Consider the following 22431-nt stretch of genomic DNA (forward strand, 5'->3'; position numbering starts at 1 on the left):
CCCTTTGGCCCACAATGTCTAACCGTCAGATGGCTCGCGATATGCAGGTAGAGTTCCAGGCTCGATTCCAAGCCAAACAGGCTCGTCGCGAGGCCCAAAAGGCCGCCAAGCAGGACCCCATCCTCAAGAAGCAGATACAAGACCTACTCAAGAAGGGAGAGACCCAGAAGGCGTACCAGAAGGCCAAGATGCTTCTCTCCAAGCAGGCACTCGCTCAGCAGATGGACCAGATGGCCGACATGGCTGAGCTGTCTGCTGCACAGATCCAGGCCAACAACTCGATGAATCGAATGACCCAGATGATGGCCCAATCATCGCGAACCATGAACGTTGCCCAGAAGAACACCAATCCTGAAAAGGTCAGTCCATATACAAGTTCATCACGTCCAACTATAACTAATAACTTGCCAAGACCCTCGTCACCCTCGAGCAATTCAAACAGCAAAACGAAGAATACGCCATGTCCAACGGCATCTACCAAGACGCCATTACCCAGTCTACCTCGACCCAGGTTGGCGAGGATGCTGTCCACGAGCTACTCGGAAAGCTGGCCGATGACGCTGGCCTTGAGCTCAGCAAGGAGCTCAGCCAAGCGACACCTTCAAACGCTGAGCCTGCACAGACTAATGAGCCCAGCGCTGAAGAAGAAGATAAGCTCCAGCAGAGACTGCGAGCTCTGCGAGCATAGTCTTCATGTTGCAGGCCGCATAAGTTCAGGGGAGCCTTGATATTTTCTCCCCACGTGACAATGATACGACATGCATAGCAATCGATTCTTCAGAAAGGTGCCTTTTTTGGTTATGGTTTGGCGTTTCGGGGTTTTCGGGAGGCGACACGAATTCATCTCTAATTTGAGAACAATGCGAATGTTTCAATGGTTACCACACATCCGATAGGGCCACTTCTTCACATTTCACTTTGATTCATTATAACGTACATGACGGACACGCTGCTGAATTCAACAGTTCTCTCTGCCTCTATGATGCCTGTAGATATTACACCCATTGCAGACTCGAAAAACACGGCGAATACCTCATCTTAATGCTGGGTTTACATGTAAAGACTTGCCACTGCTGTGATATCCCTCTTGATCATCTCCTGAGCCTGCTGCATCTTCTGATACAGTTCTGGATCACCCACAATTCTGGCCGCATTCTTCACTTCACGGCATGTCTCGTCTAGTCGTGTAATCGTTCGCACAATAGTGCCCTCTAAAACGTCGGTCAACCCGGTGATGTTCTTAAAGCTCATGCCCCGAGCCCATTCGTACACCACCTCCATGAGGCCGAATCGTGGCCGAGACACGAAATCGTTAGAGTCATCAGCAGATTGGATCACCTGCAATCGAGTTTGTACATCGTTGACCTTCTCGGAAATAGCGACAATGGTTTCTTTTCCACGCTCGAGGTTGCCAGTCAAAGACGGTTCCATGTCGGTCTTTTCTTGGAACACAAAGGCGGACAGGAGGGCGGCAATTTCAGCTGGTTCGTAGTCGGCAAGGACATTGTCGAGAATGAGCTCAGTAAGAACCAACTCATCACCGGAATGGATTTCACATGCAACCTTGCCTTTGAGCTGAATACGGGTGGCGTCATCAATGAAACCAAGCTCTTTGAGCACTTGAACGCGCTGCTCGTAATCGGGCAGAAGCTGCAGATTTTGATCCGATAAAGATTGCTTCAGCTGAGAGATATGCTCCTTAATGAGCCATTCATCATGACACATGGCGAACTGTTATAATGATTAGTTCCATAAGTTAGTCGCACAGAAAGGTGTGAACATACATGCTTCAAAAACTCCGAGCACCTTTCAGCAGGCGAGTTCGATATCGTCTTAACCAAGTCAACCCTTGTCTCTACAATCTCCTGAAGCTGTAATTGCTTGATTCGAGACAAGTCCAGCTCTTCTAATCTATCATCCCATGAGCCACATAGTTCTTGCAAGCGATCCTTCGCTTGATGGTAGCCATCTCCACCCTGGAAAATCTCAGGGACGATGCCCTTTGTTACCCATCTTGTAAGGCATTCTACGTCGCTCAGCGGGACATGAAGGGTTTTTGTCTGTACCCGCTTCTTGCTCTTCGGGAGCTCGTGGAAGTATTTTCGGAATGCAGGAACGAATGGAAGCTGGTCGGTGGCATCGCGTCGGTCCCGAAGGGACTTGATGGCGCATATGTGGAGTGTTGGATCTTCCGACGTACCCTTATTACTAATTCCGTCTGCCAGAAGAATACCGACTGAACGGATGCCGTCCCAGTTAAACACCACAAGACGATGTTGGGAGAACATCCTTCGTCCTATAGGGATGGCCAGTAAGCCCTTGTAGAGATCGAACGTGAGCTTTTTGAAGTCCTGAGAAGCTTGGTGGCATTCGTCCATTGAGACGTCACAGATCTCACACGAGTCTCGCTTGACTTTCGCCAGATCTGCCTGTGCTAGTTTCACATCCTTCTCATGCTCCGGAAGCAGCTGCTGAGTGGCGTGTTCAGAGAAACTGCGCTTAATCATCTCTTCAATCTTCAATGCCTCTACTCGAAGGAGGTTCAGGATCATGTTGTATGTCAGCCGGAATTGCGAGCGTAGCTTTGAAGGTTCTCCCAAGATCATGTTGCGCAGGTCTGCAACGGGGGGTGCATCGTCGAGACCCCCCGGTGGTACAATGATGACGGATCCAACAGTGTCCAAACCACGACGGCCAGCTCGGCCAGCCATTTGAGTGTATTCTCCAGGCAGCAGATTTCGGAACGAATGTCCGTCATGTTTGCGGTATCCCGAGAAGACTACCGTGCGTGTAGGGAGGTTCAGGCCCATGGCGAACGTCTCGGTGGCAAACAGCACTTTCACTAGTGTCTGAGCAAAGAGGATTTCGACCAATTCTTTCACAATGGGCAACAGTCCACCATGATGAACAGCGATACCTCTGCTCAACAGTTCCCTCAGCCTGATAATCTGTGGAAGCTGCCTGTCATCTGGCTTCAGCCGCGCGACTGACTTTTCGATGATCATGTGAATATGGCTTTTCTCAGATGCTGTGCAGAAATCTTGGTTGCTAAGAGCATCGGCATTCTCTTCACATCGCTTCTTCGAGAACACGAAGATACAGGCTGGAAGTAGGGTTTGCTTCTTGAGGTATTGAACGAGATGGACCCAGAGGTTTTTGTCCTGCGCAACAGATGTGAAGCCACCTGCACGACCGCCACGGCCCATATGACCAGGCGCATGACTTGCACGAGGTGGCCCTCCGCGACCACGCTGCTGGTTTCCTCCCCTTTGCTGGCCTCCGCCTCGCCCGCCTCGTTGAGGCCCTCCTCTTTGAGTACCGCCGCGTTGGTTGCCCCGAGGGTTACCTCCACGCGCAGCAACAGTAGCCTCTGCAGGCTTTTGCTTGTCCCTTCCCTGGATAGCAAAATGTGCATCTTTCCAGCCCTTTTCGATGAACTTCTTTTCCGAATCCACAATCTTATGGATGTCTTTCCCAGCCCAAAGGTAATGCTCAAGAGGCACGGGTCTCTTCGGGGTAGAGATAACGTAGATATCCTTCTGTTTCGTTCGACCAACCCACGAAGCGAATTCTTTAGTGTTCGGAACAGTCGCTGATAATAGGATGAGTGACACGTGCTCAGGCAACATTATGATAACTTCTTCCCAGACAACACCGCGTTCAAAGTCGTTGACGTAATGGACTTCATCAAAGATAACGAACTCAACATCTCGAATAATATCAGCGCCCCGATAAAGCATGCTTCGAAGGATTTCCGTCGTCATGATCAGGCAGCTGGCCTCAGGGTTGATCTGAACATCGCCAGTGAGGATACCCACTTCATCAAATGTTTGTCGGAAATCGCGGAACTTTTGGTTGCTCAGCGCCTTGATCGGCGAGGTATAAATTGCTTTCGTCATATGCTTAGCAGCCAACGCAATCGCGTACTCTGCCACAACAGTTTTGCCAGCCGATGTATGCGCTGCAACAAAAACCGAATCACCATTTTCCAGGTGATATACTGCTTCCTTTTGGAAAGTGTCGAGTTCAAATGGCCACTCTCTAGCCATATCAGGCACAAGCTCTCTGAAATTGGACATATCGTGGTTGATGTCAACCATGTGCGCCCACTCGCGACCAGCTTTGCGAGCACTCGAAGCTGCGAGGACTCCATGGGGCTCTAGAGCAGGGAATTCCACTGGCAAGATGCCGTCGATATCATCCCCATCTTCCCCAGAGTCTGCATTTAGCTCTGGCGTAGCGGTATCTGGTGAAATTTCGTCACCCTCAGGACCAACCTTGGCTTCCTCGGGTTCCTCCTCAAGCACTTCCTTGATAGCATTTGCATCCTCTTGGCTGACACTTATCTTTTTCTTCGCGAAGTCAATACCTCGACTCATTCCAGGTGCAATCTCCAACAGCCCGCCTTCGGCACCGAGTTGTATGACTCGTTCCAATTTGTTCCCAGTACTGCCTGGCTCTGCAACACCTCCTGTGTGAACGGAGTCCTCGAATGCTGCTGTCGCCTCAATGCCTTCAAGACCACCGGGTGCGAACGGGAAGAAGCCAGCAGCCCCTCTCACAAAGTCAGCGCGGTTCGCAGGTTTTCTCGAAAGACTAGTCGAATTCTTGGCTGTGGCACTGTTGGCAGGAACTGTAACGTTCTTGTAGCCTGTAACGCGACCTTCCAGTCCATGACGCTGAAATCTAGTAAGTGTTCGAGTGTGTGGTGGTGCAACTTTGTACAGAGATGTATAATCAGCCTCGAAGTCCCATCGCTGTTGTAGACGGTTCAGCCATTCTGACGAGAACTCTGGTGAAGGCGAGAGGAGTAGCTCCTCTAGATGACGCTTGAGCTCCTCAGAATCCTGGGTCGAAGGTTGTCGCTGGCCGATCTCTTGAGCTTCCCCCTCAAGGAGAGCATCTATAGCAGCCATGCCAGTTGAGTTCTTACGACTTCAAATGTAATCAATGCCGTGTTGTTTTTCTTTTTCGTTATGCCAAGATCAAAGTGATGAAAGCTCCAAGTTAGAAATGCCCCACCATTGACGTTGGTGATTCTGACATTCATGGCGGGACATTCATGGCAGCTTATAGCTCCACTTCATCTACCCTGTACTGACCAACACACGTTTGATGATAACTTGAGACGTCGAAATTTGTTCGCAGAAGGAACTTGAGATTTCTTTATTTGAGCGGCCTCATGGGTGAAACTCTATACTGATTTGTGAGTGGACATTTAAGAATTTATTCTATCATGGTGACATGACCACTATTTCTCGAAACATCTTTTGGCATTGCCCTGACTTGGGCAAATCACGACACTAGTTCACCATCATCTATTTAAAGCACATATATGAATTTGTAGATCATTAATAAGACGGGTGCCGTGCCCTTAACATACATGGCAACACTCGATAAAATTACATTTCCTTTCCTTCCGCACGTCTATCAAAGGTAGCGTCCATCAAATACGCCAATCGGACCAGGTTTTTATCTGTCTCAATCCCGATGATCACAACGAGCAGCGTAGGACACGCACTGCCACGCTGGGCACATAAACATGGGCGCTGTCCTGATGTGTGCAAGCAGCTGGACCGGATTCTTTCTCAGCACTCATTTCTCTCTCCTTTTTTTCTTACAGACGAAGAACCTTGGCAGCGTAGTCCTCAATCAACTTCTCAGTAGGGAAGGACATCTCCTCGAGCTTCTGAGCATAAGGAGTAGGGACCTCGGCACCAGTGACTCGAGCAGCAGGAGCATCGAGATAGTCGAAACCGTACTCCATTGTCAAGGCAAGGATCTCAGATCCAACACCGAAGGCAGGGTAGCCAGACTCGACAGATAGAAGACGGTGTGTCTTCTTAACGGACTGGATGATGGTCTCAACATCAAGAGGCTTGATGGATCGCAGGTTGATGACCTCGGCTTCAACACCGTACTTCTTCTTGAGGTTCTCAGCGGCAATCAGAGACTGGCCAACAGTGCGGCTGAGGGACACGATGGTCAAGTCCTTGCCGGATCGCTCAATCTTGGCCTTGCCGAAGGGAATAACGAAGTCGTCCTTCTGGGCGGCCTCGGACATGGGGAAGCTCTGACCGTACATCAACTCGTTCTCGAGGACAACGACAGGGTTGGGGTCACGGATGGCGGCCTTCAAGAGACCCTTGGCATCCTCGGCACTCCAGGGAGAAACGACCTTAAGACCGGGAATACTGCCGTACCAGGCGGAGTAATCCTGGGAGTGCTGAGCGGCAACACCAGCAGCGAAACCATTGGGACCACGGAAGGTGATGTTGCAGGGCTGGATACCTCCAGACATGTAGAGGGTCTTGGCGGCAGAGTTGATAACCTGATCGATAGCCTGCATGGCAAAGTTGAAGGTCATGAACTCACACTAACAAGGCAAAAGCGGTCAGAATGTGATTGAACATGACGAAGCAGGTGCTGAGATACTTACAACGGGGTGGAGACCACTGAGGGCAGCACCGACAGCGAGACCACAGAAACCAGACTCGGTGATGGGGGTGTCGATGACACGCTTGTCGCCGAAGCGGTCGAGAAGACCCTTGGTCACCTTGTAGGCACCGTTGTATTGGGCAACCTCCTCTCCGAGAATGAAGACCTTCTCGTTCTGCTCGAGCTCCTCAGCGAGAGCCTCGTTGAGCGCATCTCGGACGGTGTACTCCTTGACGCCGGAGCTGTTGTCGGCGTAGGATCGGGTCTGGGCGGAACCGAAAACAACGGGTCGCGCAAGAGCAGCGCGGGTGATGGCAGACTGGGCAGCCGAAGGAGCAACGGGAGCACGGATAGCTCGAGTCGAAGCAGCAAGGCGAGCTGCGGGTCGAAGGATGCGAGACATGATGTACGTTTGTTGAACAGCCAATTGACCCAAAGTCGAGAAGAGGACGGTAGATTGTCGACGAGGACGAGAGAAGGAAACGTCAAAGGCAAGAAGCTGCAGAGAACAAGCTTCTCGTAATTCCCGAGTCGTCGACTTTGACGTGGGAATTGAAAATGGTGATAAGCTGAAGTTGGTGTTGAGAAATGAACAAGTCGGGTTGAGAGAGGGAATTTCACCGAAGAACGCTTCTGCTGGCCAGCTCTCAGTTTTTTTTTGGGGCCAGTCGGTACGTATCGTGCCGGAACTGCGAGGTACTTAAGCCCTCACCAAGTTTGGGTGACTAATGGAGTACCCGCTCTCCAAATCCCCCCGAGCGACCCTCCGTTAGTTCGGGCAGCTTTATCCCTCTTTACTCCCCGCCTACAGAAGTGCAGCCAACGTTTCGAAAGACCCTTGCCATTGAGTGAGTGTAGCATTGTTTGGAAGGGGTAGATAGCCAACTAGACTAGTAGAAAGCGCCTATCAAAGCTCAGAGCACATCCTTTGCGACCCATTCAGACAGTCTGTTGGGGGATCCAGGGGGAACATTGAGGGACCATTCTGAACCCACCCAAAGCATAGAAAAAACGTGTGCACCAATTGTGGTTCATCATGGGCGGTACCGGAGAAACAGAGGAACCGCATATTCTTATCAGCATCCATTGATAGAATGAATGGAGGCGGATGAACGACCGGAGATGAGTTATGGATAATCATGCTATCAACGACAAGAAAGATGAAATTGTATTGGTATGTGTTTATTACAATTATAAGCCAATATTGTCCCCAAACTCCTCTGCCTTCTGGGTCCTCTATATCCCGAGGCGTGCCACTTCATACGTATGTGCATCATCAGCCAGCATAATTTACTCCCTTTTTGACCCTCGTGAGAAATTGTTGTTTGGAAATTTTGTTGTCATGAACCTGTCTGTTTACGCAGCAGGCTTGCGAGCCACCATGAGGTACATGGGGGTGAAGAGCTTGTCTCGGCCACCAGCGACCAGACAGTCAGCAGCAAGAGCCAAACTGTCAGCAGTCTTCTTGGTTCCGGCAGGGGCAAGCTTAAAGGTCTCGAGGATACCAGCAAGACCGTGGGCGATGGTTCGACCCCAGGTGGTCATGCGCACGATAGTGAAGAAGTCACCGACAGTCTGGACGTAGCGAAGCTCACCAGCCAGAGGCCAGTACCAGGGGAGGGCATCGGGACGATCCGCGAGATCCTCGTGGTGGAGCATCTCGAAGCCAGAGTCGTGGATGGCAGCAATACCCTCGGAGACCTTGCACATGTTGGAAATGCCATCACCCTGCTCGATACCCAATCGAATCTCACGGTGACGGAGGTTGTCATTGTCATACTCGTCAGTCATGAGCCACTCGTACACACCAAAGACACCACCCGGCTTAAGAACACGGAAGATCTCGCTGTAGATGCCCTTGAGAGTGGGAGCGTGGACGGTAGCCTCGATGGCATAAACGGCATCAAAGCTGTTGTCAGGGAAAGACATTTGCTAATAACGGAATTAGCCTGCATCTAGGATACCGAGGTAACTGGAAACTACTAACCATGAAATCACCCTTGACAAACTGAAGCTGGTTTGACAGACCCTCCTTGAATGCGTAGTGGGTGGCTCGCTCAATTTGGTAGTTGTTGTTGTTCAGGCCAGTAATGTGAGCACCTGTGAACTTGGCGATCTCACGGGCGGGACCACCCACACCGCAACCAACATCAAGAACCTTCATGCCCTCCTTGATACCAATCTGGTGGGCAAGGTAGTGCTCATGGCGGGCAATGGCCTGGTAAAAGGGCTCGCCCTGGGAGAATCGGCAGAAGTGGAAGGATTGGCCCCATCCGTATTCGTAGAGATCGGTAGCAAGGTTGTAGTAGCTGCGAGGTTCAAGTCAGTACTTGGCTTGGTAAAAACCCGAGGCTTTTTGGACACGACTCAGAAAGTCAAGGGAAACGAAGACAGAGATTAGGTTACTTACTGTCGGGTCAGAGTAGCGTACTCAGCTTGACGGGCCTGACCGCTGCGTTAGTCACCGCTATCAAGGAATAGGAGGGGCATCTTACAGCTCGCTCTTCAGGAGTCTCGTTCTCTGCGGGCTTGTTGTCCCAATGCTTGAAGTACTCATCAACAGCAGCCTGCTTAGCAGCACCGCCCTTGCGGAACATGGCAGCGACACCACCTCGGGCCTGGGCTGAGGTGCCGTGCATGGCCCTGTTGAAGTCGGCATCGCGCTGGTGATCCTCGCGCTCGAGGCCGGTGTTCGATGAGGCAACCATGTTGAATATGGTGTGAAGTGTTGAAGTGAAGTGTTGAAGTGAAGTGAAGTGAAGGCGAGAAAAGATAAACGAGAAGTCAAAGGAGAAGAGGACAACAGGCGAATTGAAGATGTAGGGTTTGAAAAATCGAAACTTTGAGGGAACGGGTTGGCTTTAATGGTAAAAGGGTATGCAGACTTGACGGGTTGTACAGTAGCAACAAATTTCAGGGCCTCCCCTGAGCTGCACAAGCCATCCCGTCTAAGGGTATCCAATCTCAATCGCGAATTGAGTAATATCCGTACACTATACCTTATGTGTACTAGACCCCCTGTCTATCGTTTAGGTTTGGGGTGATCGGAAAGAATACGACCAGAAGTAATAGTGCAGAGGATCAACTCTCCACAACACCTCAAGACTCTATACATGTGATAAAGAAAGACATGGACTTTTCTTACGCTCCCTCTTCTATTAAAGAGACTCTGACTTGCTTTTGCATGATGCAAACAGAATTATCCTTGCAACTTTGTCGTCGCATTCGCCCCAGCTTGCGAATGGTTGGCGGTGAGTGTGCAGCTAACAGATAACAACGTAGATGCTCGCATAGTATGTACTGTCAATTTGCGAGAAATGATACGAATACGAAAGCGCCTACGAGAATAAGTTATCAGTAACAACACTGTTGAAATATCAAAAAGAATCAAAACGGGATATGTTCTAGCCGTGGTGATATTAACATTGCAAAAGATGTACCGAATTCCTTACCCGTTACAATGTGAGCTGTGGTTGGAATCGGTACCATGATGTCCTTCGTTTTCGTATAGATACCGAGTTGAGTTGACTGCTGCACACCCACCTCAAGTCAGCACGAATCCTCATATCTACATATTAAGAGACAACAATGCAGCATGATCTTGGGTAAGCATAATGATGACAGTGTTTTCTAATGATCGGTATATTCGTGATCCTTCTAGGTATCTTATCCATCCCGGTTTTGCTTGAGCTTACAAGTCTAACCACCCAACAATGACGGTGCTTGTCAAGGTACAGGCGCTCCAAAAAGTTATGCCGATGCTTATCGATAAGTGGAACACGCTTGAGTATTCCCAGTGCCCAATAGCGGCCAACTCCGGCATTGCAGTTTGTTCTGAGCCCATTCTGTATTACATAAGGTGGCGGATGACCGAATTTCCACGCCTCAACGCCAAAAGTTATCAATGCTAGCTTGAAGCTTTCCTGCGCAACCATCCTTTCAAGTATCCGCCATGCCACCCCAGATCAAGCAAGATCTTAATCGTTCAGGATGGGAGACCACCGATTTCCCCTCCGTTTGCGAGACGTGTCTCCCCGAAAATCCTTACGTTAAAATGCTCAAAGAAGACTATGGTGCGGAATGCAAATTGGTACGTTGACCGCGCGGATCTCTTTCGTGTATTCGCATCAACACAAAGCTAACGTGATATATAATAGTGCACTAGACCTTTCACTGTATTTGCTTGGAGCGCTACGCGTGCGAACGGTCGCAAGAAGCGAACCAACATTTGCCTGACGTGCGCGCGGCTCAAGAATTGCTGTCAGTGTTGCATGCTCGATCTTTCCTTTGGCCTTCCTATCGTCGTACGCGATGCTGCCCTCAAGATGGTCGCCCCCGGACCCCAGTCCGACATCAACCGAGAATACTTCGCCCAAAATAACGAACAATTGATTGAGGAGGGAAAGGTTGGACAAGAAGAATACGAAAAGACAGACGAGAAGGCGCGTGAGCTGTTACGAAGACTCGCAAATAGTAAACCCTACTTCCGCAAAGGAAGGACTATCGAGGAGGGTGAAAGTTCCAAGAGTGGAAATGCAGCTGTTGGTGCTGGCCTTGGCGGACCTGGCCCTATTCGAACTCGAGATTCTAAGGCTGCCGCGGCTGCGGGAGCCAAACCAGGCGGTAAGGGTCGTCAGGTGTTCCCAAGTGCTGCTCAGTTGCCTCCGAGTCCGCGCGATTGGCTACCCCCTGCCGACAAGAGCATCATGTCGCTTTTCGTGACTGGCATCGAGGACGACCTACCCGAGTACAAGCTCAGGGACTTTTTCAAGGCGCACGGTAAGATCAAGAGCTTGGTCTGCTCACACATGTCACACTGCGCCTTTGTCAACTACGAAACTCGAGAGGCGGCTGAGAAAGCCGCGGAGGCATGCCAAGGTCGGGCTGTCATTGCTGGATGTCCGTTACGGGTTCGATGGGGACAACCAAAGGCAATCGGTACTATGGATAAAGAGCAAAGAAGTCAGATGCTGCGTGATGCCAGACAGCGCCAGGGAGGTTCTCGGGGTCAAGGCTCACGATCAGCGGATGGCGGTGGCGAGTCTACTACCCGGCCTGCAGCTCTCCCTGCACCTGTGGCAGCACCTCCTGGAGCCTCTGATACACCTGCCTACGCTGCTCTTTCTGGAGACTAGACGATGCCATGACCTCTTTTTTAATGTTGATCAAAGGTAGATAGATTGCCTGTCATGCTTTCGGAGTTTGGCGTTAGGAAAAGAGCATCATGGTAAGGTGGTCTTTAGCGAAAATGATAATTAATCATGCCGGCTGGGAAATGCTCGAGATAGGTATAAGTGGGAAGAAAAGTGCAAGAGTGGTCATTATTTTGTTTCACTTATTCTTCAGGGTATCGTTACAGTATGTTACAAATTGTACAGTGGGACTAAGAGTCCTCTTGTTTTTTACCACCGCCGCAGCAGCCTCCACCGATTGTGCCTTTGCCAGCTGTCTTGATAGACTCGTTGTCGCCTCGCTCGATGTCTTTGTGTATTCTCAGCTCTAAATTGCCAATGAGTCCTTTTCCGTGCTTGATGACATGAAGTCTATCCCGAACTTACTGTAAGAATCTTTGCCATCCTCTATTCTTCGACCCTGAACGACATTCTGGCGGAGGACCTTGGCAACCTCCTCGGCGTGCTTGATCGCCGCAGGAGCATCAGACGCATCGATCGTGGCCTTTTGACGAAATTCATTGCGGATCTGGATCTGAGCTGCAGACATGACAGGAGCGTCCCCTAAAACGCCAAACAGTCAGTATAGCCGAGACGTTGAACTGCCTCAACAGGAGCAAAATGCCCCGTTCGGTTCTGGCTTGGTTGCATACCTTGGAAAGCAATGCGCGCCGCGCGCATCAGGTGTCGGTAAGCATTGAGAGCCGGGACGGTAGTCATTTTGGCCCTTTGGAGATTGTGAAAAGTCGAAACCTCTAAGACTTGGGATTCACAGCAATTCGTGAGTCTATCGTGCTGGGGAATTATCCGAGGTCGTCAAATATGGCTTTCAAATCGAGAGAGAAAAAAGCACAGTCCAACTTCAATTGGATTGGATGGATGCTTCCAGCGTCTTTGACGGTTCAGCGGAGTCCATGCATTAGTGGGCCACAGGCTTGCCAGCACTATCTTATGCAGCACTAAGTTACCTAATTCCGGAACCGCCCAGGGCACCGTCTCACTGTAATCTATTGGTATAATCAAGATTCTGTACCTACCAATTGAAGGATGCCCGGTGCTATGGAGGATTTACCCCGCCAATAATGTTCATGGTGGGGGAAGTCGATGTAGCGCCATTGAAAAAAATTATTGCAGGAAGAAAAAACTGTCGGTTTTTTTCCCTCTCCATCACCATCAAACCCACACATCACATCACATAATGGCTTCTGTGGCTACTGTGACACTCCCCCTTCCCGCCCTTCCCAGCGGCTGGGCTGCTGATAAGGACTTCAAGGCTGTTGGCAAGCTTTCTGAGGCTACTCAGCGAAGCATCGAGCCTGTCGGTCCTCACTTCCTCGCCCATGCTCGACGAGCCCGTCACAAGCGTACTTTCTCTGAGGATGACCGCATCCAGGCTCAGGAGAGCGCCAAGAATGTCGAAGATGGCGACGTCAGCGACGAGAGCGAGCCTGAGGACCCCATGATGCTTCAGCGTGAGGCCAAGGACTGGAAGGTACGTAATTATCGATATGCACCTCAGCACTTTTATTAACGCATATACCTCTAGACCCAGGACCACTACAAGATCCTCGGTATCTCCAAGTACCGCTGGAGGGCCACTGAGGACCAGATCAAGAAGGCCCACCGCAAGAAGGTTCTCAAGCACCACCCCGATAAGAAGGCTGCCCAAGGTCGTGTCGACGACGATCAGTTCTTTAAGTGTATCCAGAAGGCCACCGACGTCCTCCTTGACCCCATTAAGCGCCGCCAGTTTGACTCCGTTGATGAGGAGGCTGAAGTCGAGCCCCCTACCAAGAAGCAGCTCCAGAAGGCCGACTACTACAAGGCGTGGAGCAAGGTCTTCAAGTCCGAGGCTCGCTTCTCCAAGACTCACCCCGTCCCCTCCTTTGGAAGTGCCGACGCCACCAAGGAGCAGGTCGAGGACTTTTACAACTTCTGGTACAACTTCGACAGCTGGCGAACTTTCGAGTACCTCGATGAGGATGTTCCTGATGACAACGAGAACCGTGACCAGAAGCGACACCAGGAGCGCAAGAACACTAACGCTCGCAAGAAGAGAAAGGCCGAGGACAATGCTCGTCTCCGCAAGTTGCTAGACGATGCTTCAGCTGGAGATGAGCGTATTAAGCGATTCCGACAGGAAGCCAACGCTTCTAAGAACAAGAAACGTCTCGAACGTGAGGCTGCTGAGAAGAAGGCCAAGGAGGAGGCCCAGGCTGCTAAGGAAGCTGAGGAGAAGGCTGCCAAGGAGGCCGAAGAGAAGGCCAAGGCCGATCGTGATTCTTCCAAGAAGGCTAAGGAGGCTGCCAAGAACGCTGTCAAGAAGAACAAGCGTGTGCTCAAGGGATCCGTCAAGGACGCCAACTACTTCGCTGCCGGCGAGCCCACACCTGCTGATATCGACTCTGTTCTTAATGATGTCGAGACCATTCAGGGCAAGATTGACCCCGATGAGATTGCTGCCCTTGCTGGCAAGCTCAACGGCCTCAAGGTTGCCGACGAGATCAAGGCTGTCTGGAGCGGCGAGACCAAGAGGCTTGTCGAGGCTGGCAAGCTCAAGGATGGTGACATCAGGGTTTTGGCTTAAGCGATGCGTTTAATGTGACTGGGGAAAACGTTTGGGATTGTCATGATAGGCTCTAGATAAAATAGAAATGACGTTATGGATTCTAGATTAAGATGAGACGAACTATAGACTATGGTTGGGGTATGTCCTGATTACAATCATAGTTACATGTCTTGTTCCCTCCTTTGGGGTCGTGCGTACCCGTTTGTGTGACAAGCTTCATCATGGTGGCTACTGAGATATAGATTCTATTTGTTCCAACCCTATGGGATTTGGTCTATGAAGAATATTACAAGAATCTATCGATATATGCCGGAAATGCCACGACTATGGCTAAGTCAAGAACAGATGAGAAGAGATGACACACCAAAACCTAGAACAAACCGATATCCGCTGCCATGTGATCAAAACAATAAAGATTTAGTCCTCTCAAACCCCGACGCACTTCTGAAGCATCATGCCTCTCTATCTAGAGATTGGCCCAAAACCATTTCATAATACAACCCCCTCTTCGCAACAAGATCTTCGTGTCTCCCTCTCTCGACGATTTTCCCACCAGAAAATACGCAGATGGTATCCGCCTCCCGGATTGTGCTTAGTCGATGTGCGACAGCGACTGTCGTCCTTCCCTCGGCTGCTCGATCCAGCGCCTCCTTGACTACCTTTTCGCTCTCTGCGTCAAGGGCACTAGTGGCTTCGTCGAGAAGTAACAAACGGGGTTTGCGAACAAGAGCGCGGGCAATAGCGATGCGTTGGCGTTGGCCACCTGAGAGCGAGAGTCCTTGGTTGCCACAAGAAGTGGCGAGGCCTTCGGGAAGAGAGGACACAAAATCATAGACGTTGGCTTGTTTGCAAGCCTCGATGATGTCGTCGTCAGGCGGGTTGCCCTCTTCGATACCGAGGGATATGTTGTCTCGGATCGAACCTTGATACAGAACCGGCTCCTGTTGAACAAGAGCGATGTCTCGTCTATGCAATCGCCTATCTTTTGTGCTGATATCTTGACTTTCCGCCATTATCATGCCACTGGTTGGATCGTAAAACCGCTCAAGTAGTGCAATCATAGTTGACTTGCCACATCCAGATGCCCCAACGAGAGCTACCATCTTGCCAGGTTCGATGCTGATGTCCACACCTCGAAGCACCGGCAGTTTAGGTCGACGAGGATACGCAAAGGCGAGCTCTTGGCAAGAAATATCGATGCCCTTCCCATTCGGGTTCTTCTCACAGCTAGGCTCATTCCCTATGTCATCGTGAAGCACCTTTTGGCGTCGAAGCTCGAATATGTAGTTGATCGCTGTCCGTGCTTTTGTGATACTCGTAGTGTACTGGAATAGCATTGCTGATGTTTCTCCCGAGAAGACGACGGCGATGAAAATTACATAGAATTGATCAGTGGTATACTCACCAGTGGAAACAAGACGCCCGCCATACCTGTGGTCACCTGTCAGTGCTGTCTCAACCATTCGCAAGCAAGTGATACATACCAAAAGCCAAGTGCCATGGCAAGGAAAGATGCTGACTGGCTGAAGGAGTAAAACAACATCTTCCAGCCCAGGCTTCCGATCGCCTCTTTTGCAAGACCTTCGAGGGCATTGCTATAACGCTCGATGACAGCTCGTTCCAATGCTAGCGAGGAAACAGTCCGTATGCCCAGTACCGCTTCTGAAGCTAAACCACTGCTTTTGGCGAATCTTCCAGCAGTATCGTCATCAAACTTGTATTCAAGTCGGATTCTGACATATCCCGAGCCAACTAGCACTGGTAGGGCGGCAAGTGTAAGGACCAGGCCCAACTTATAGCCGTAGGCGATCGCAAGTACGGAGCTTGATAGAACTGTAACTATGTTGATCATGATGAGTGATAAGTTCATGGACAATAATTCCTGGAGACTAGTGGGCTCAGCGGCCAGTCGTGAGACAAGGGCACCAGTTCCGCGGTCCGGGTCGTCGAAGAAGCTCATGTCTTGTCGGAGAGTGTTATCAAAAAGCTCACTTCTATATATCGTCATTATATACTGAAGAAAATTAGCTAAAAAGGGATGTTGGAGGCAGGCGAGTAGACAAATTACTTACTTGGCCGATCTCGTTGCAGACCCAGCCAGCCACGGCGTATATGACAAAGTTGGCGAGGGCGACCACAAAGAACATTAACGAAAAGAAGTTCGCATCGCTAACATCTATAGTCTCGAATGCCTTCATGGTTCTCGAGAAGAGAATAGCGAGTGCTGGATACGTGGCACCTGAAGTAGTGTAAGTAAGCTTCTTTCCCCTTCGAGACGTGGACAAACAACTCACCTCCCAAAATAGAAATGATGACCAGAATGAAACCAGAGAACCATAGAGGTCTCTGTTCTCTGATCACAAGCCATAGTCCTTTCAAAAGTCCGTAGTTAATTGCGTCGTTCTGTGTAATATCCGCTACAGCATGCTGAGAAGCGCGGGACAAGACAGGATCAAGACGAGCACCTGTCTCGTCTTTCACTGTATCTTCATCCTCATCATCTGAAGATACACTGCCCTTGCCAAGGTCCTGTAAGCGGACCAAACGCGAGTATGTGCCGCCTTGTTGGAGGAGTTCGTCGTGTGAGCCTTGTTCGATTGTTTCGCCCTTGGCCATAACGATGATGTTGTCAGCATCGCGAATTGTAGACAGTCGGTGCGCGATAACGATCATTGTTCGACCTTTGGCGACATTATTGAGAGCTCGCTGTACGATCTTTTCGGCGTTGGGGTCGAGAGCACTCGTAGCTTCATCCAACATCAAAACCTTGGGGTTAGAAATGATGCTACGAGCGATAACTACACGTTGTTTCTGGCCACCGGATAACGACGCTCCCCTTTCGCCTATCCAAGTATCGTAGCCCTGGGAGAAGTCAGTGGAGGACAAAAAAGATAAGAGACGAACATACCTTGGGCAGCGTCTCGATGAAGTCGTGGGCGTAGGCGGATTTACAGGCTTCGATAACCATTCTTTGCTTCTCATCTTCTGGAAGATCGGCCATGGACGTACCAGTCAAACCGTCGACGACATTTTGATAAATGGTACCACTAAATAAAGTTGGTTCCTGAACAGATGTGAGCAGTTACTAGGTATTTGACATTGGATGCCTCATGCACACCTGCTGAACCATTCTGATATTTGTCCGCAACCACTGTATGTTTAGATTCTCAACCGGATGTCCATCGAGTGTGATCAACCCACTGATTGGCATATACCATCGTTCCAAGAGTCCAAATACAGTGCTCTTTCCGGATCCACTGGCACCTACAAGCGCCGTGGTCCGATCAGCAGGAATGTCGAGATCCAGTGAGCGAAGAATCGTCACGTTAGAACGGGAAGGGTAGGCAAAATTGACCCCACGGAATTGAATATTGCCTTTGAAATCGGGTATGGTCTCGCCTTTTTGGGATAGCGGATCGATTTGCGACCTGCGGTCAATCATTTCGAACATCTCTTGCGCAGCAGCAGTGGCCTTGGAGATGGCTATTGTCTGGGGTGCAACCTGAGTAAGTGCTGTAGCAGCAACTAGAATAGCAAAGATGACACTATGAAGTTCAAAGTTAGTCAAATCATCCTAGGTAGAAGCATGTCAAAAACACTCACGTTACGACGGTGCCTGGCTGCGTGATCTCGCCCTCGGAGTACATCCTCATTCCCTGCCAAAAGGCCAGGCCATAACCTGCAAAGATACAAAAGAATTCAGTGGGGAACAGAATCATGTACACCCAAGACTTCTTGTGGCCAATTCTCCTTGCTTCTTGGAGCGTGCTTGTAAATCGTTTTGACAGCTTTGGGAAAGCCCAGAAAGCGTGGGCTGTACGAATAGTCGAGAAAGCCTCCTCAGCCAAGGAACTAGACCTCGAGTAGACGTCAAACATTGCATACTCGTAGCCAGTATCGATAGCCACGCAGATGATAGTGACGACGAGATTCACTGGGATGATGGCGAGTACGATGAGAGTGAGCTTCCATTGGACTGCAAACGCCACGATGAAGGCAGAAACAAAGGTCGAAAGGGCTGCAATGGTAATACCAAACTTTTCAGAGATTCCTTGGTTGATGAGGTTTCCATTAGTCGTGATCTGCCCGGGGATTGAAGATGCGGGAGAATCAAAGAACGAGACCTCTTGGCGAAGAGTGCTCCTGACAAAGTCAACGCGGAGCGATTTTGTCGTGTTGATGGCTGCGATGGAAACAAGTATCTGGGCACGCATTTGATTAGCACCACATGGACTCGAAGACTACTGCCTACCTAGGCATGTAACTTGGCGGGTGAGCGGGAGGTACTTACTGTCCATATATATGTCAGAACAAATTTCGCAATAAAAAGATAGACAAAGTACAAGCTATAAGCAAAACAATGGTCAGTTTAGGTGTCCAACCCTGGGAGCGCACCGCACAATTGATAGAAGGCCGCACCTGTACTTGCTGACCTCAGTTCGGTATCCAGCAGGTGATAATGATCCAGTAGCAAAATCGGTAAAAACATTGATGAATTTTCCAAAAACAAAATCCATCAGGGGCAGAATTGTGCCTGCAGCAACCATGCAGACAAATGCGACCCCATTGAGGATCCATCCTAAGCGATCGTTGTAAGTAAAGACGCGCTAAGATATATTGTTAGCGTTAGCTGTAAGAGACATTCAAGTAAAAAGAACTTGCCAAATAATATTTGAAGCTTGTATCCTTCTTTTCTTCTTTTGTATCGCCATCGCTCTCGCCCTTGTCTCCAAGTGTAACCGTCATTGTGCTGTTTGGCTGTTCTGTTGATACTCCTTCGGTCTTGGAAGACGAATTGCCAATTGAGCCCTCTTGTTTCATTGTATACCCCGGGTTTTTCCACTGGAAAACGACTATAGAGGTAGCTATGTAATTAAAAACGGACAAACGTCAAGACTTTTAAAGAAAGGATGACTCTTGGCGTTGACGTTGGACGCATCCCGCGCGATACGATTCAGCCAATGAGCTTACACAGGCATCAGACACCAATGAGTTTAGGAGAGAGTCTAAGACCGGGGCAAATATTTAGCCGTCTGTGGTTAATTTCGACTACCTTGTTGCTCTTTGCAGGACCACCATCAGAGAAGAGAGTTGAAGGTCAGATTGAGTTTATTGGTGGGCTTTGTGACTTACTACCTCTAACCTACTACCATAGGTAACGAACACGAAAAAGAACTTGAACCCGATTTGGTGATGGATCAAGTATTGACTTTCCATGCAGCCACATTTATTTTGACAAGCCACAATTCGGTACCTGACGTTTTGTTATCGGTCCCCGCGCTTTCCGAACCCTCCTTCCCTTTCTTCCATCCCATCATAGTACGATATTCTCTCTCATCTGTTCCTGTTCCGCGTCGTCAGTACCCAAATTCCAGTATTTTTCCCCAATTACGAAAAAGAGGGAATCTTAGCTGCTCCTTTATTTGCCTCATTTCCCATCTCGACGTCATTCATTGGCCACGTCAAGATACATACATTCATTCGTTATGGATCATTCCAGTACTGGCCCGGGATTCACCAACAACGGACCCGCGGCTCCCGATGACTCTGCACGGCGTGCGGTAAGTGACATTTTCCACATTAGGCATTCTTCACGGGCCGACATAGTTGCCGCTTGTACTGCAATGGACCTGTTCTGTTGTTTGCGAGATCCCATTGCTTTTGCTTCGGTTTGGGCGCATATGCCACAAACTTGAATGCATGCATGCATCATGTATGCATACATGCATGGGTCTAGTTGCTTGTCCAGTATCACAACTACTAACTAAATATCTCGTGAATCAGTGTGATCAGTGTCGTATGCGCAAGGTAAGCACATCCCATAGGTGCCATCACAAAATAACGTAGTCTGTGTGCTTTGTATCAATAACGCTCGTATGGAATAGATCCGTTGCGATAAAGACTGGCCTTGCTCCAACTGTCGCACTGCCAAACGCTCTTGTACATCCACTGGTGTCGGTCAGAGACCTAAAGAGCCCAGGCAACGAGTGCTCATCTCGTCTCAATAGTCGGTTACCCCGTATCCTCTTGACTCCAAGAAACCTACATCGTCTCTGCCATTTCTATTTGCAAGCAGGCCATACCATTTGCTAACCAGTGACTTGCGCTTCCTTCAGTGAGCGCAAGATTGATCAGATCGAAGTCCGCCTAGCTAACATAGAAAACCTCCTCCGCGACCTCTCTCAGCGCCCCACCTCAACACCAGGTAGCAATGTTTATCTCCCCGTAACCCCTACAGCCTTTGCTGGTCTAGATGCCAACGCTGCCTCGACGGTCGGCTTTGAAAGCTCTGATGATGAATCTGCACTGGGCGGCGATTCTGTGATTGCCCAGCAAACCACGTTTGCTAGCGAACTCCTTGAGCATGCCGTAGAGCGTACCTCATTGCACGATGTCAGCCCTAAGATGTGGGAAGCCCTTGCCAACCTAAGACAGATAGCCGAACTCCAGAGTCGACAATCCATCAGCCATGGCCCCAGGTTTCCATTGCAACAACCATTGCCACCGGGTGGCCTGGGTCAGCTCAAGATGCCTCCTATGGATATCGTTGTCTCTATGCTGAAGCGTGCCAGGGGTATGTGTGAAAACATCTGCTCTTCAAACCGTCTGCTCACCGACCAATTCTAGCTTCTCCTCCGGGACTCTTCACATTCGTGTGTTATTTCGTAGGCATTAGTGACTTCTCAAACCTTTGTCGAATGGTCTACTTCCCCACTGAAGACTTTACTGATGCTACATTTATCATTGTCAACGTTGGGCTCTATTATTTGTTTCTCGAGCAACATTCATTGGCCACAGACAACAAGGCCCTCAAGGACGAGTTTGCCTCGCACCTTTACACAAGTCGAGTCAACTTGGAAACAGGACTGGCAAACATGTCTCTCTTCATGTCGGTTAAGATCGAGACGGTCCAAGCTCTGTTGTTGGGGGTGAGGAAGCGCTTTCTTGTGATGAGAAGTATCAGAATAGACACTAACAGAACCATCAGACGTTGTACGCCATTGATGTGTGCAGACCCTCGGTGGCCTGGCACCTTAATAGTGCTGCCGCACAAATGTGCCAGACCGCAGGTTTTCACCGCAAAGACCACTCCGTTCGCAATCCGGAAGAAGCTAGTATCAGGGCAATCCTCTTCTGGTACGTTTACACGACAGATAAAGCATTGGCAATCCGACTTGGACGTGCCCCTCTCATCCAGGATTGGGAAATTGACATCCCACGCACCTTTCACTTTGAGGGCATATTGAGCCTTGAAACCAAAGCTGTTGCAGCCATGTGGCTCAGCGCTGCAACGCTCCAAGGCCAAGTATATGAGCAGCTGTAGGTTTTCTAACATTCGTCTTTGGCTGTTCTTGCTAAACGGAATCAGCTTTTGCCCAGCAGCACTAGCTCAGCCTCCTGCTGTTATTGCTGAGAGGGCTCGGATGCTAGCAGCAAAGTGTCGAGAGGTAGAGGCGCAGGCGTACGAGAGCCGAGGAATGGCCATTGCCTCGCTCGAGAAAATAGGAGCATCCCCCCTTGTCGATATTCACGTCAAGGGTGACGAAGTCCAGCTGTTATCAACCATGACACTCATCTACCGAGCGATCCCGGCCCCCGAAGGCTCCTCCAGCAGGTTCTGTGACGAGTGTATCGAGACCGCACGAAGGGCAACACATACGCATCTATCTTGTATGGAACTGGTACGGAAGGATCCTCATGCGAGAAACATCTATGTCCATTGGTATGTTCACAGTAACAATTATTCCTGAACTCCGAGTACATCTGACACTGTGGCAGGAACCTGGTATTGACTCCATTCGCCCCCTTCTTCGTTCTGTTCTGCTATGTCATAGAGACATCATCGGCAGAGGACCTGCGTCTCTTGTGTGACTTCAGCACATCAATTGGCGAAACCAGTGACGCTTCGGAAACCATGCAAAAACTATCACGGCTGTGCCAAGTCATGAGCAATGTCGCGGCGCTTTATGTCGAGGCCAAGTCGCAACAGCAAGAAGATCAAACAATGGTGCCAATCGGAGACGAGTTTGACGTTTATCTGAGCCAACTGGGCTTCATGCCTGTAATGGACCCAAACATCAACACCGCCGGCAGTGACTCTAATGCTGCATTTCCGGATAACTCGCAGGTGGCGCAAATGGCAGACTGGATGTCTGGAAGCCGCAACTTGCTGGGATTGTTGGAACAGGATATATCTCAAATAGGCGGTCCCCAGTGGCCACCAATGTGAAGGGTGAAGGGCAGGGCCAATAG

The 22431-nt window shown here is 49.9% G+C and overlaps 9 protein-coding genes across 9 annotated transcripts; 4 read left to right on the plus strand and 5 right to left on the minus strand.

Moving 5' to 3' along the window:
- Window positions 1-14: 14 nt before the first annotated feature.
- On the plus strand, window positions 15-688 carry EDB82DRAFT_474509 (uncharacterized protein; the record flags this gene model as incomplete). The annotated part of the gene is made up of 2 exons (XM_025734102.1): window positions 15-359; window positions 413-688. The coding sequence occupies 2 exons, from the start codon at window positions 15-17 to the stop codon at window positions 686-688; spliced, it is 621 nt and encodes a 206-aa protein (XP_025584942.1).
- Window positions 689-961: 273 nt separating this feature from the next.
- Window positions 962-4916, minus strand: EDB82DRAFT_554732 (NUC185 domain-containing protein; the record flags this gene model as incomplete). The annotated part of the gene is made up of 2 exons (XM_025734103.2): window positions 962-1731; window positions 1785-4916. 2 exons carry the CDS (start codon window positions 4914-4916, stop codon window positions 1051-1053), a joined length of 3813 nt encoding a protein of 1270 aa, XP_025584943.1. The 3' UTR covers window positions 962-1050.
- A 701-nt stretch (window positions 4917-5617) lies between these two features.
- On the minus strand, window positions 5618-6841 carry EDB82DRAFT_430519 (thiamine diphosphate-binding protein; the record flags this gene model as incomplete). The annotated part of the gene is made up of 2 exons (XM_025734104.1): window positions 5618-6376; window positions 6440-6841. The coding sequence occupies 2 exons, from the start codon at window positions 6839-6841 to the stop codon at window positions 5618-5620; spliced, it is 1161 nt and encodes a 386-aa protein (XP_025584944.1).
- An 845-nt stretch (window positions 6842-7686) lies between these two features.
- Window positions 7687-9146, minus strand: EDB82DRAFT_554738 (S-adenosyl-L-methionine-dependent methyltransferase; the record flags this gene model as incomplete). The annotated part of the gene is made up of 4 exons (XM_025734105.2): window positions 7687-8370; window positions 8426-8747; window positions 8849-8883; window positions 8934-9146. The coding sequence occupies 4 exons, from the start codon at window positions 9144-9146 to the stop codon at window positions 7795-7797; spliced, it is 1146 nt and encodes a 381-aa protein (XP_025584945.1). The 3' UTR covers window positions 7687-7794.
- A 1013-nt stretch (window positions 9147-10159) lies between these two features.
- EDB82DRAFT_159698 (uncharacterized protein) lies at window positions 10160-11755 on the plus strand. The gene is made up of 2 exons (XM_025734106.2): window positions 10160-10528; window positions 10596-11755. The coding sequence occupies exons 1-2, from the start codon at window positions 10391-10393 to the stop codon at window positions 11571-11573; spliced, it is 1116 nt and encodes a 371-aa protein (XP_025584946.1). The 5' UTR covers window positions 10160-10390; the 3' UTR covers window positions 11574-11755.
- Window positions 11756-11823: 68 nt separating this feature from the next.
- Window positions 11824-12685, minus strand: EDB82DRAFT_497644 (uncharacterized protein). The gene is made up of 2 exons (XM_065608555.1): window positions 12263-12685; window positions 11824-12173 (listed from the first exon to the last, which is right to left on the minus strand). Exons 1-2 carry the CDS (start codon window positions 12327-12329, stop codon window positions 11938-11940), a joined length of 303 nt encoding a protein of 100 aa, XP_065464674.1. The 5' UTR covers window positions 12330-12685; the 3' UTR covers window positions 11824-11937.
- EDB82DRAFT_497646 (DnaJ domain-containing protein) lies at window positions 12686-14403 on the plus strand. Its single transcript, XM_025734108.2, has 2 exons — window positions 12686-13101; window positions 13156-14403. The coding sequence occupies exons 1-2, from the start codon at window positions 12808-12810 to the stop codon at window positions 14194-14196; spliced, it is 1335 nt and encodes a 444-aa protein (XP_025584948.1). The 5' UTR covers window positions 12686-12807; the 3' UTR covers window positions 14197-14403.
- Window positions 14404-19038, minus strand: EDB82DRAFT_497649 (P-loop containing nucleoside triphosphate hydrolase protein). The gene is made up of 10 exons (XM_065608556.1): window positions 18841-19038; window positions 18598-18785; window positions 18470-18524; window positions 17782-18380; window positions 17297-17723; window positions 17087-17242; window positions 16473-17040; window positions 16251-16417; window positions 15663-16192; window positions 14404-15609 (listed from the first exon to the last, which is right to left on the minus strand). Exons 1-10 carry the CDS (start codon window positions 18997-18999, stop codon window positions 14631-14633), a joined length of 3828 nt encoding a protein of 1275 aa, XP_065464675.1. The 5' UTR covers window positions 19000-19038; the 3' UTR covers window positions 14404-14630.
- Window positions 19039-19719: 681 nt separating this feature from the next.
- On the plus strand, window positions 19720-22408 carry EDB82DRAFT_523818 (fungal-specific transcription factor domain-containing protein; the record flags this gene model as incomplete). The annotated part of the gene is made up of 6 exons (XM_065609120.1): window positions 19720-19739; window positions 20295-20752; window positions 20806-21107; window positions 21167-21498; window positions 21548-21901; window positions 21958-22408. The coding sequence occupies 6 exons, from the start codon at window positions 19720-19722 to the stop codon at window positions 22406-22408; spliced, it is 1917 nt and encodes a 638-aa protein (XP_065464676.1).
- Between the last annotated feature and the right edge of the window lie 23 nt (window positions 22409-22431).

The sequence above is a fragment of the Fusarium venenatum genome (assembly GCF_020744135.1).
Source record: "Fusarium venenatum strain MPI-CAGE-CH-0201 chromosome Unknown EDB82scaffold_2, whole genome shotgun sequence".
Taxonomy (NCBI): Eukaryota; Fungi; Ascomycota; class Sordariomycetes; order Hypocreales; family Nectriaceae; genus Fusarium; species Fusarium venenatum.

Bases quoted from the DNA above. Each gene is read 5' to 3' on its own strand.
- EDB82DRAFT_159698 (XM_025734106.2), top strand. From the start codon at position 10,391: ATGCCACCCCAGATCAAGCAAGATCTTAATCGTTCAGGATGGGAGACC. The intron at 10,529-10,595 runs GTACGTTGACCG...GATATATAATAG, and splicing joins ATGGTGCGGAATGCAAATTG to TGCACTAGACCTTTCACTGT.
- EDB82DRAFT_497644 (XM_065608555.1), bottom strand. From the start codon at position 12,329: ATGACTACCGTCCCGGCTCTCAATGCTTACCGACACCTGATGCGCGCG. The intron at 12,174-12,262 runs GTATGCAACCAA...TTGGCGTTTTAG, and splicing joins GGCGCGCATTGCTTTCCAAG to GGGACGCTCCTGTCATGTCT.
- EDB82DRAFT_497646 (XM_025734108.2), top strand. From the start codon at position 12,808: ATGGCTTCTGTGGCTACTGTGACACTCCCCCTTCCCGCCCTTCCCAGC. The intron at 13,102-13,155 runs GTACGTAATTAT...ATATACCTCTAG, and splicing joins GTGAGGCCAAGGACTGGAAG to ACCCAGGACCACTACAAGAT.
- EDB82DRAFT_497649 (XM_065608556.1), bottom strand. From the start codon at position 18,999: ATGAAACAAGAGGGCTCAATTGGCAATTCGTCTTCCAAGACCGAAGGA. The intron at 18,786-18,840 runs GCAAGTTCTTTT...AATATATCTTAG, and splicing joins CAAGCTTCAAATATTATTTG to CGCGTCTTTACTTACAACGA. The intron at 18,381-18,469 runs GTAAGTACCTCC...ATGCGTGCCCAG, and splicing joins TTCTGACATATATATGGACA to ATACTTGTTTCCATCGCAGC.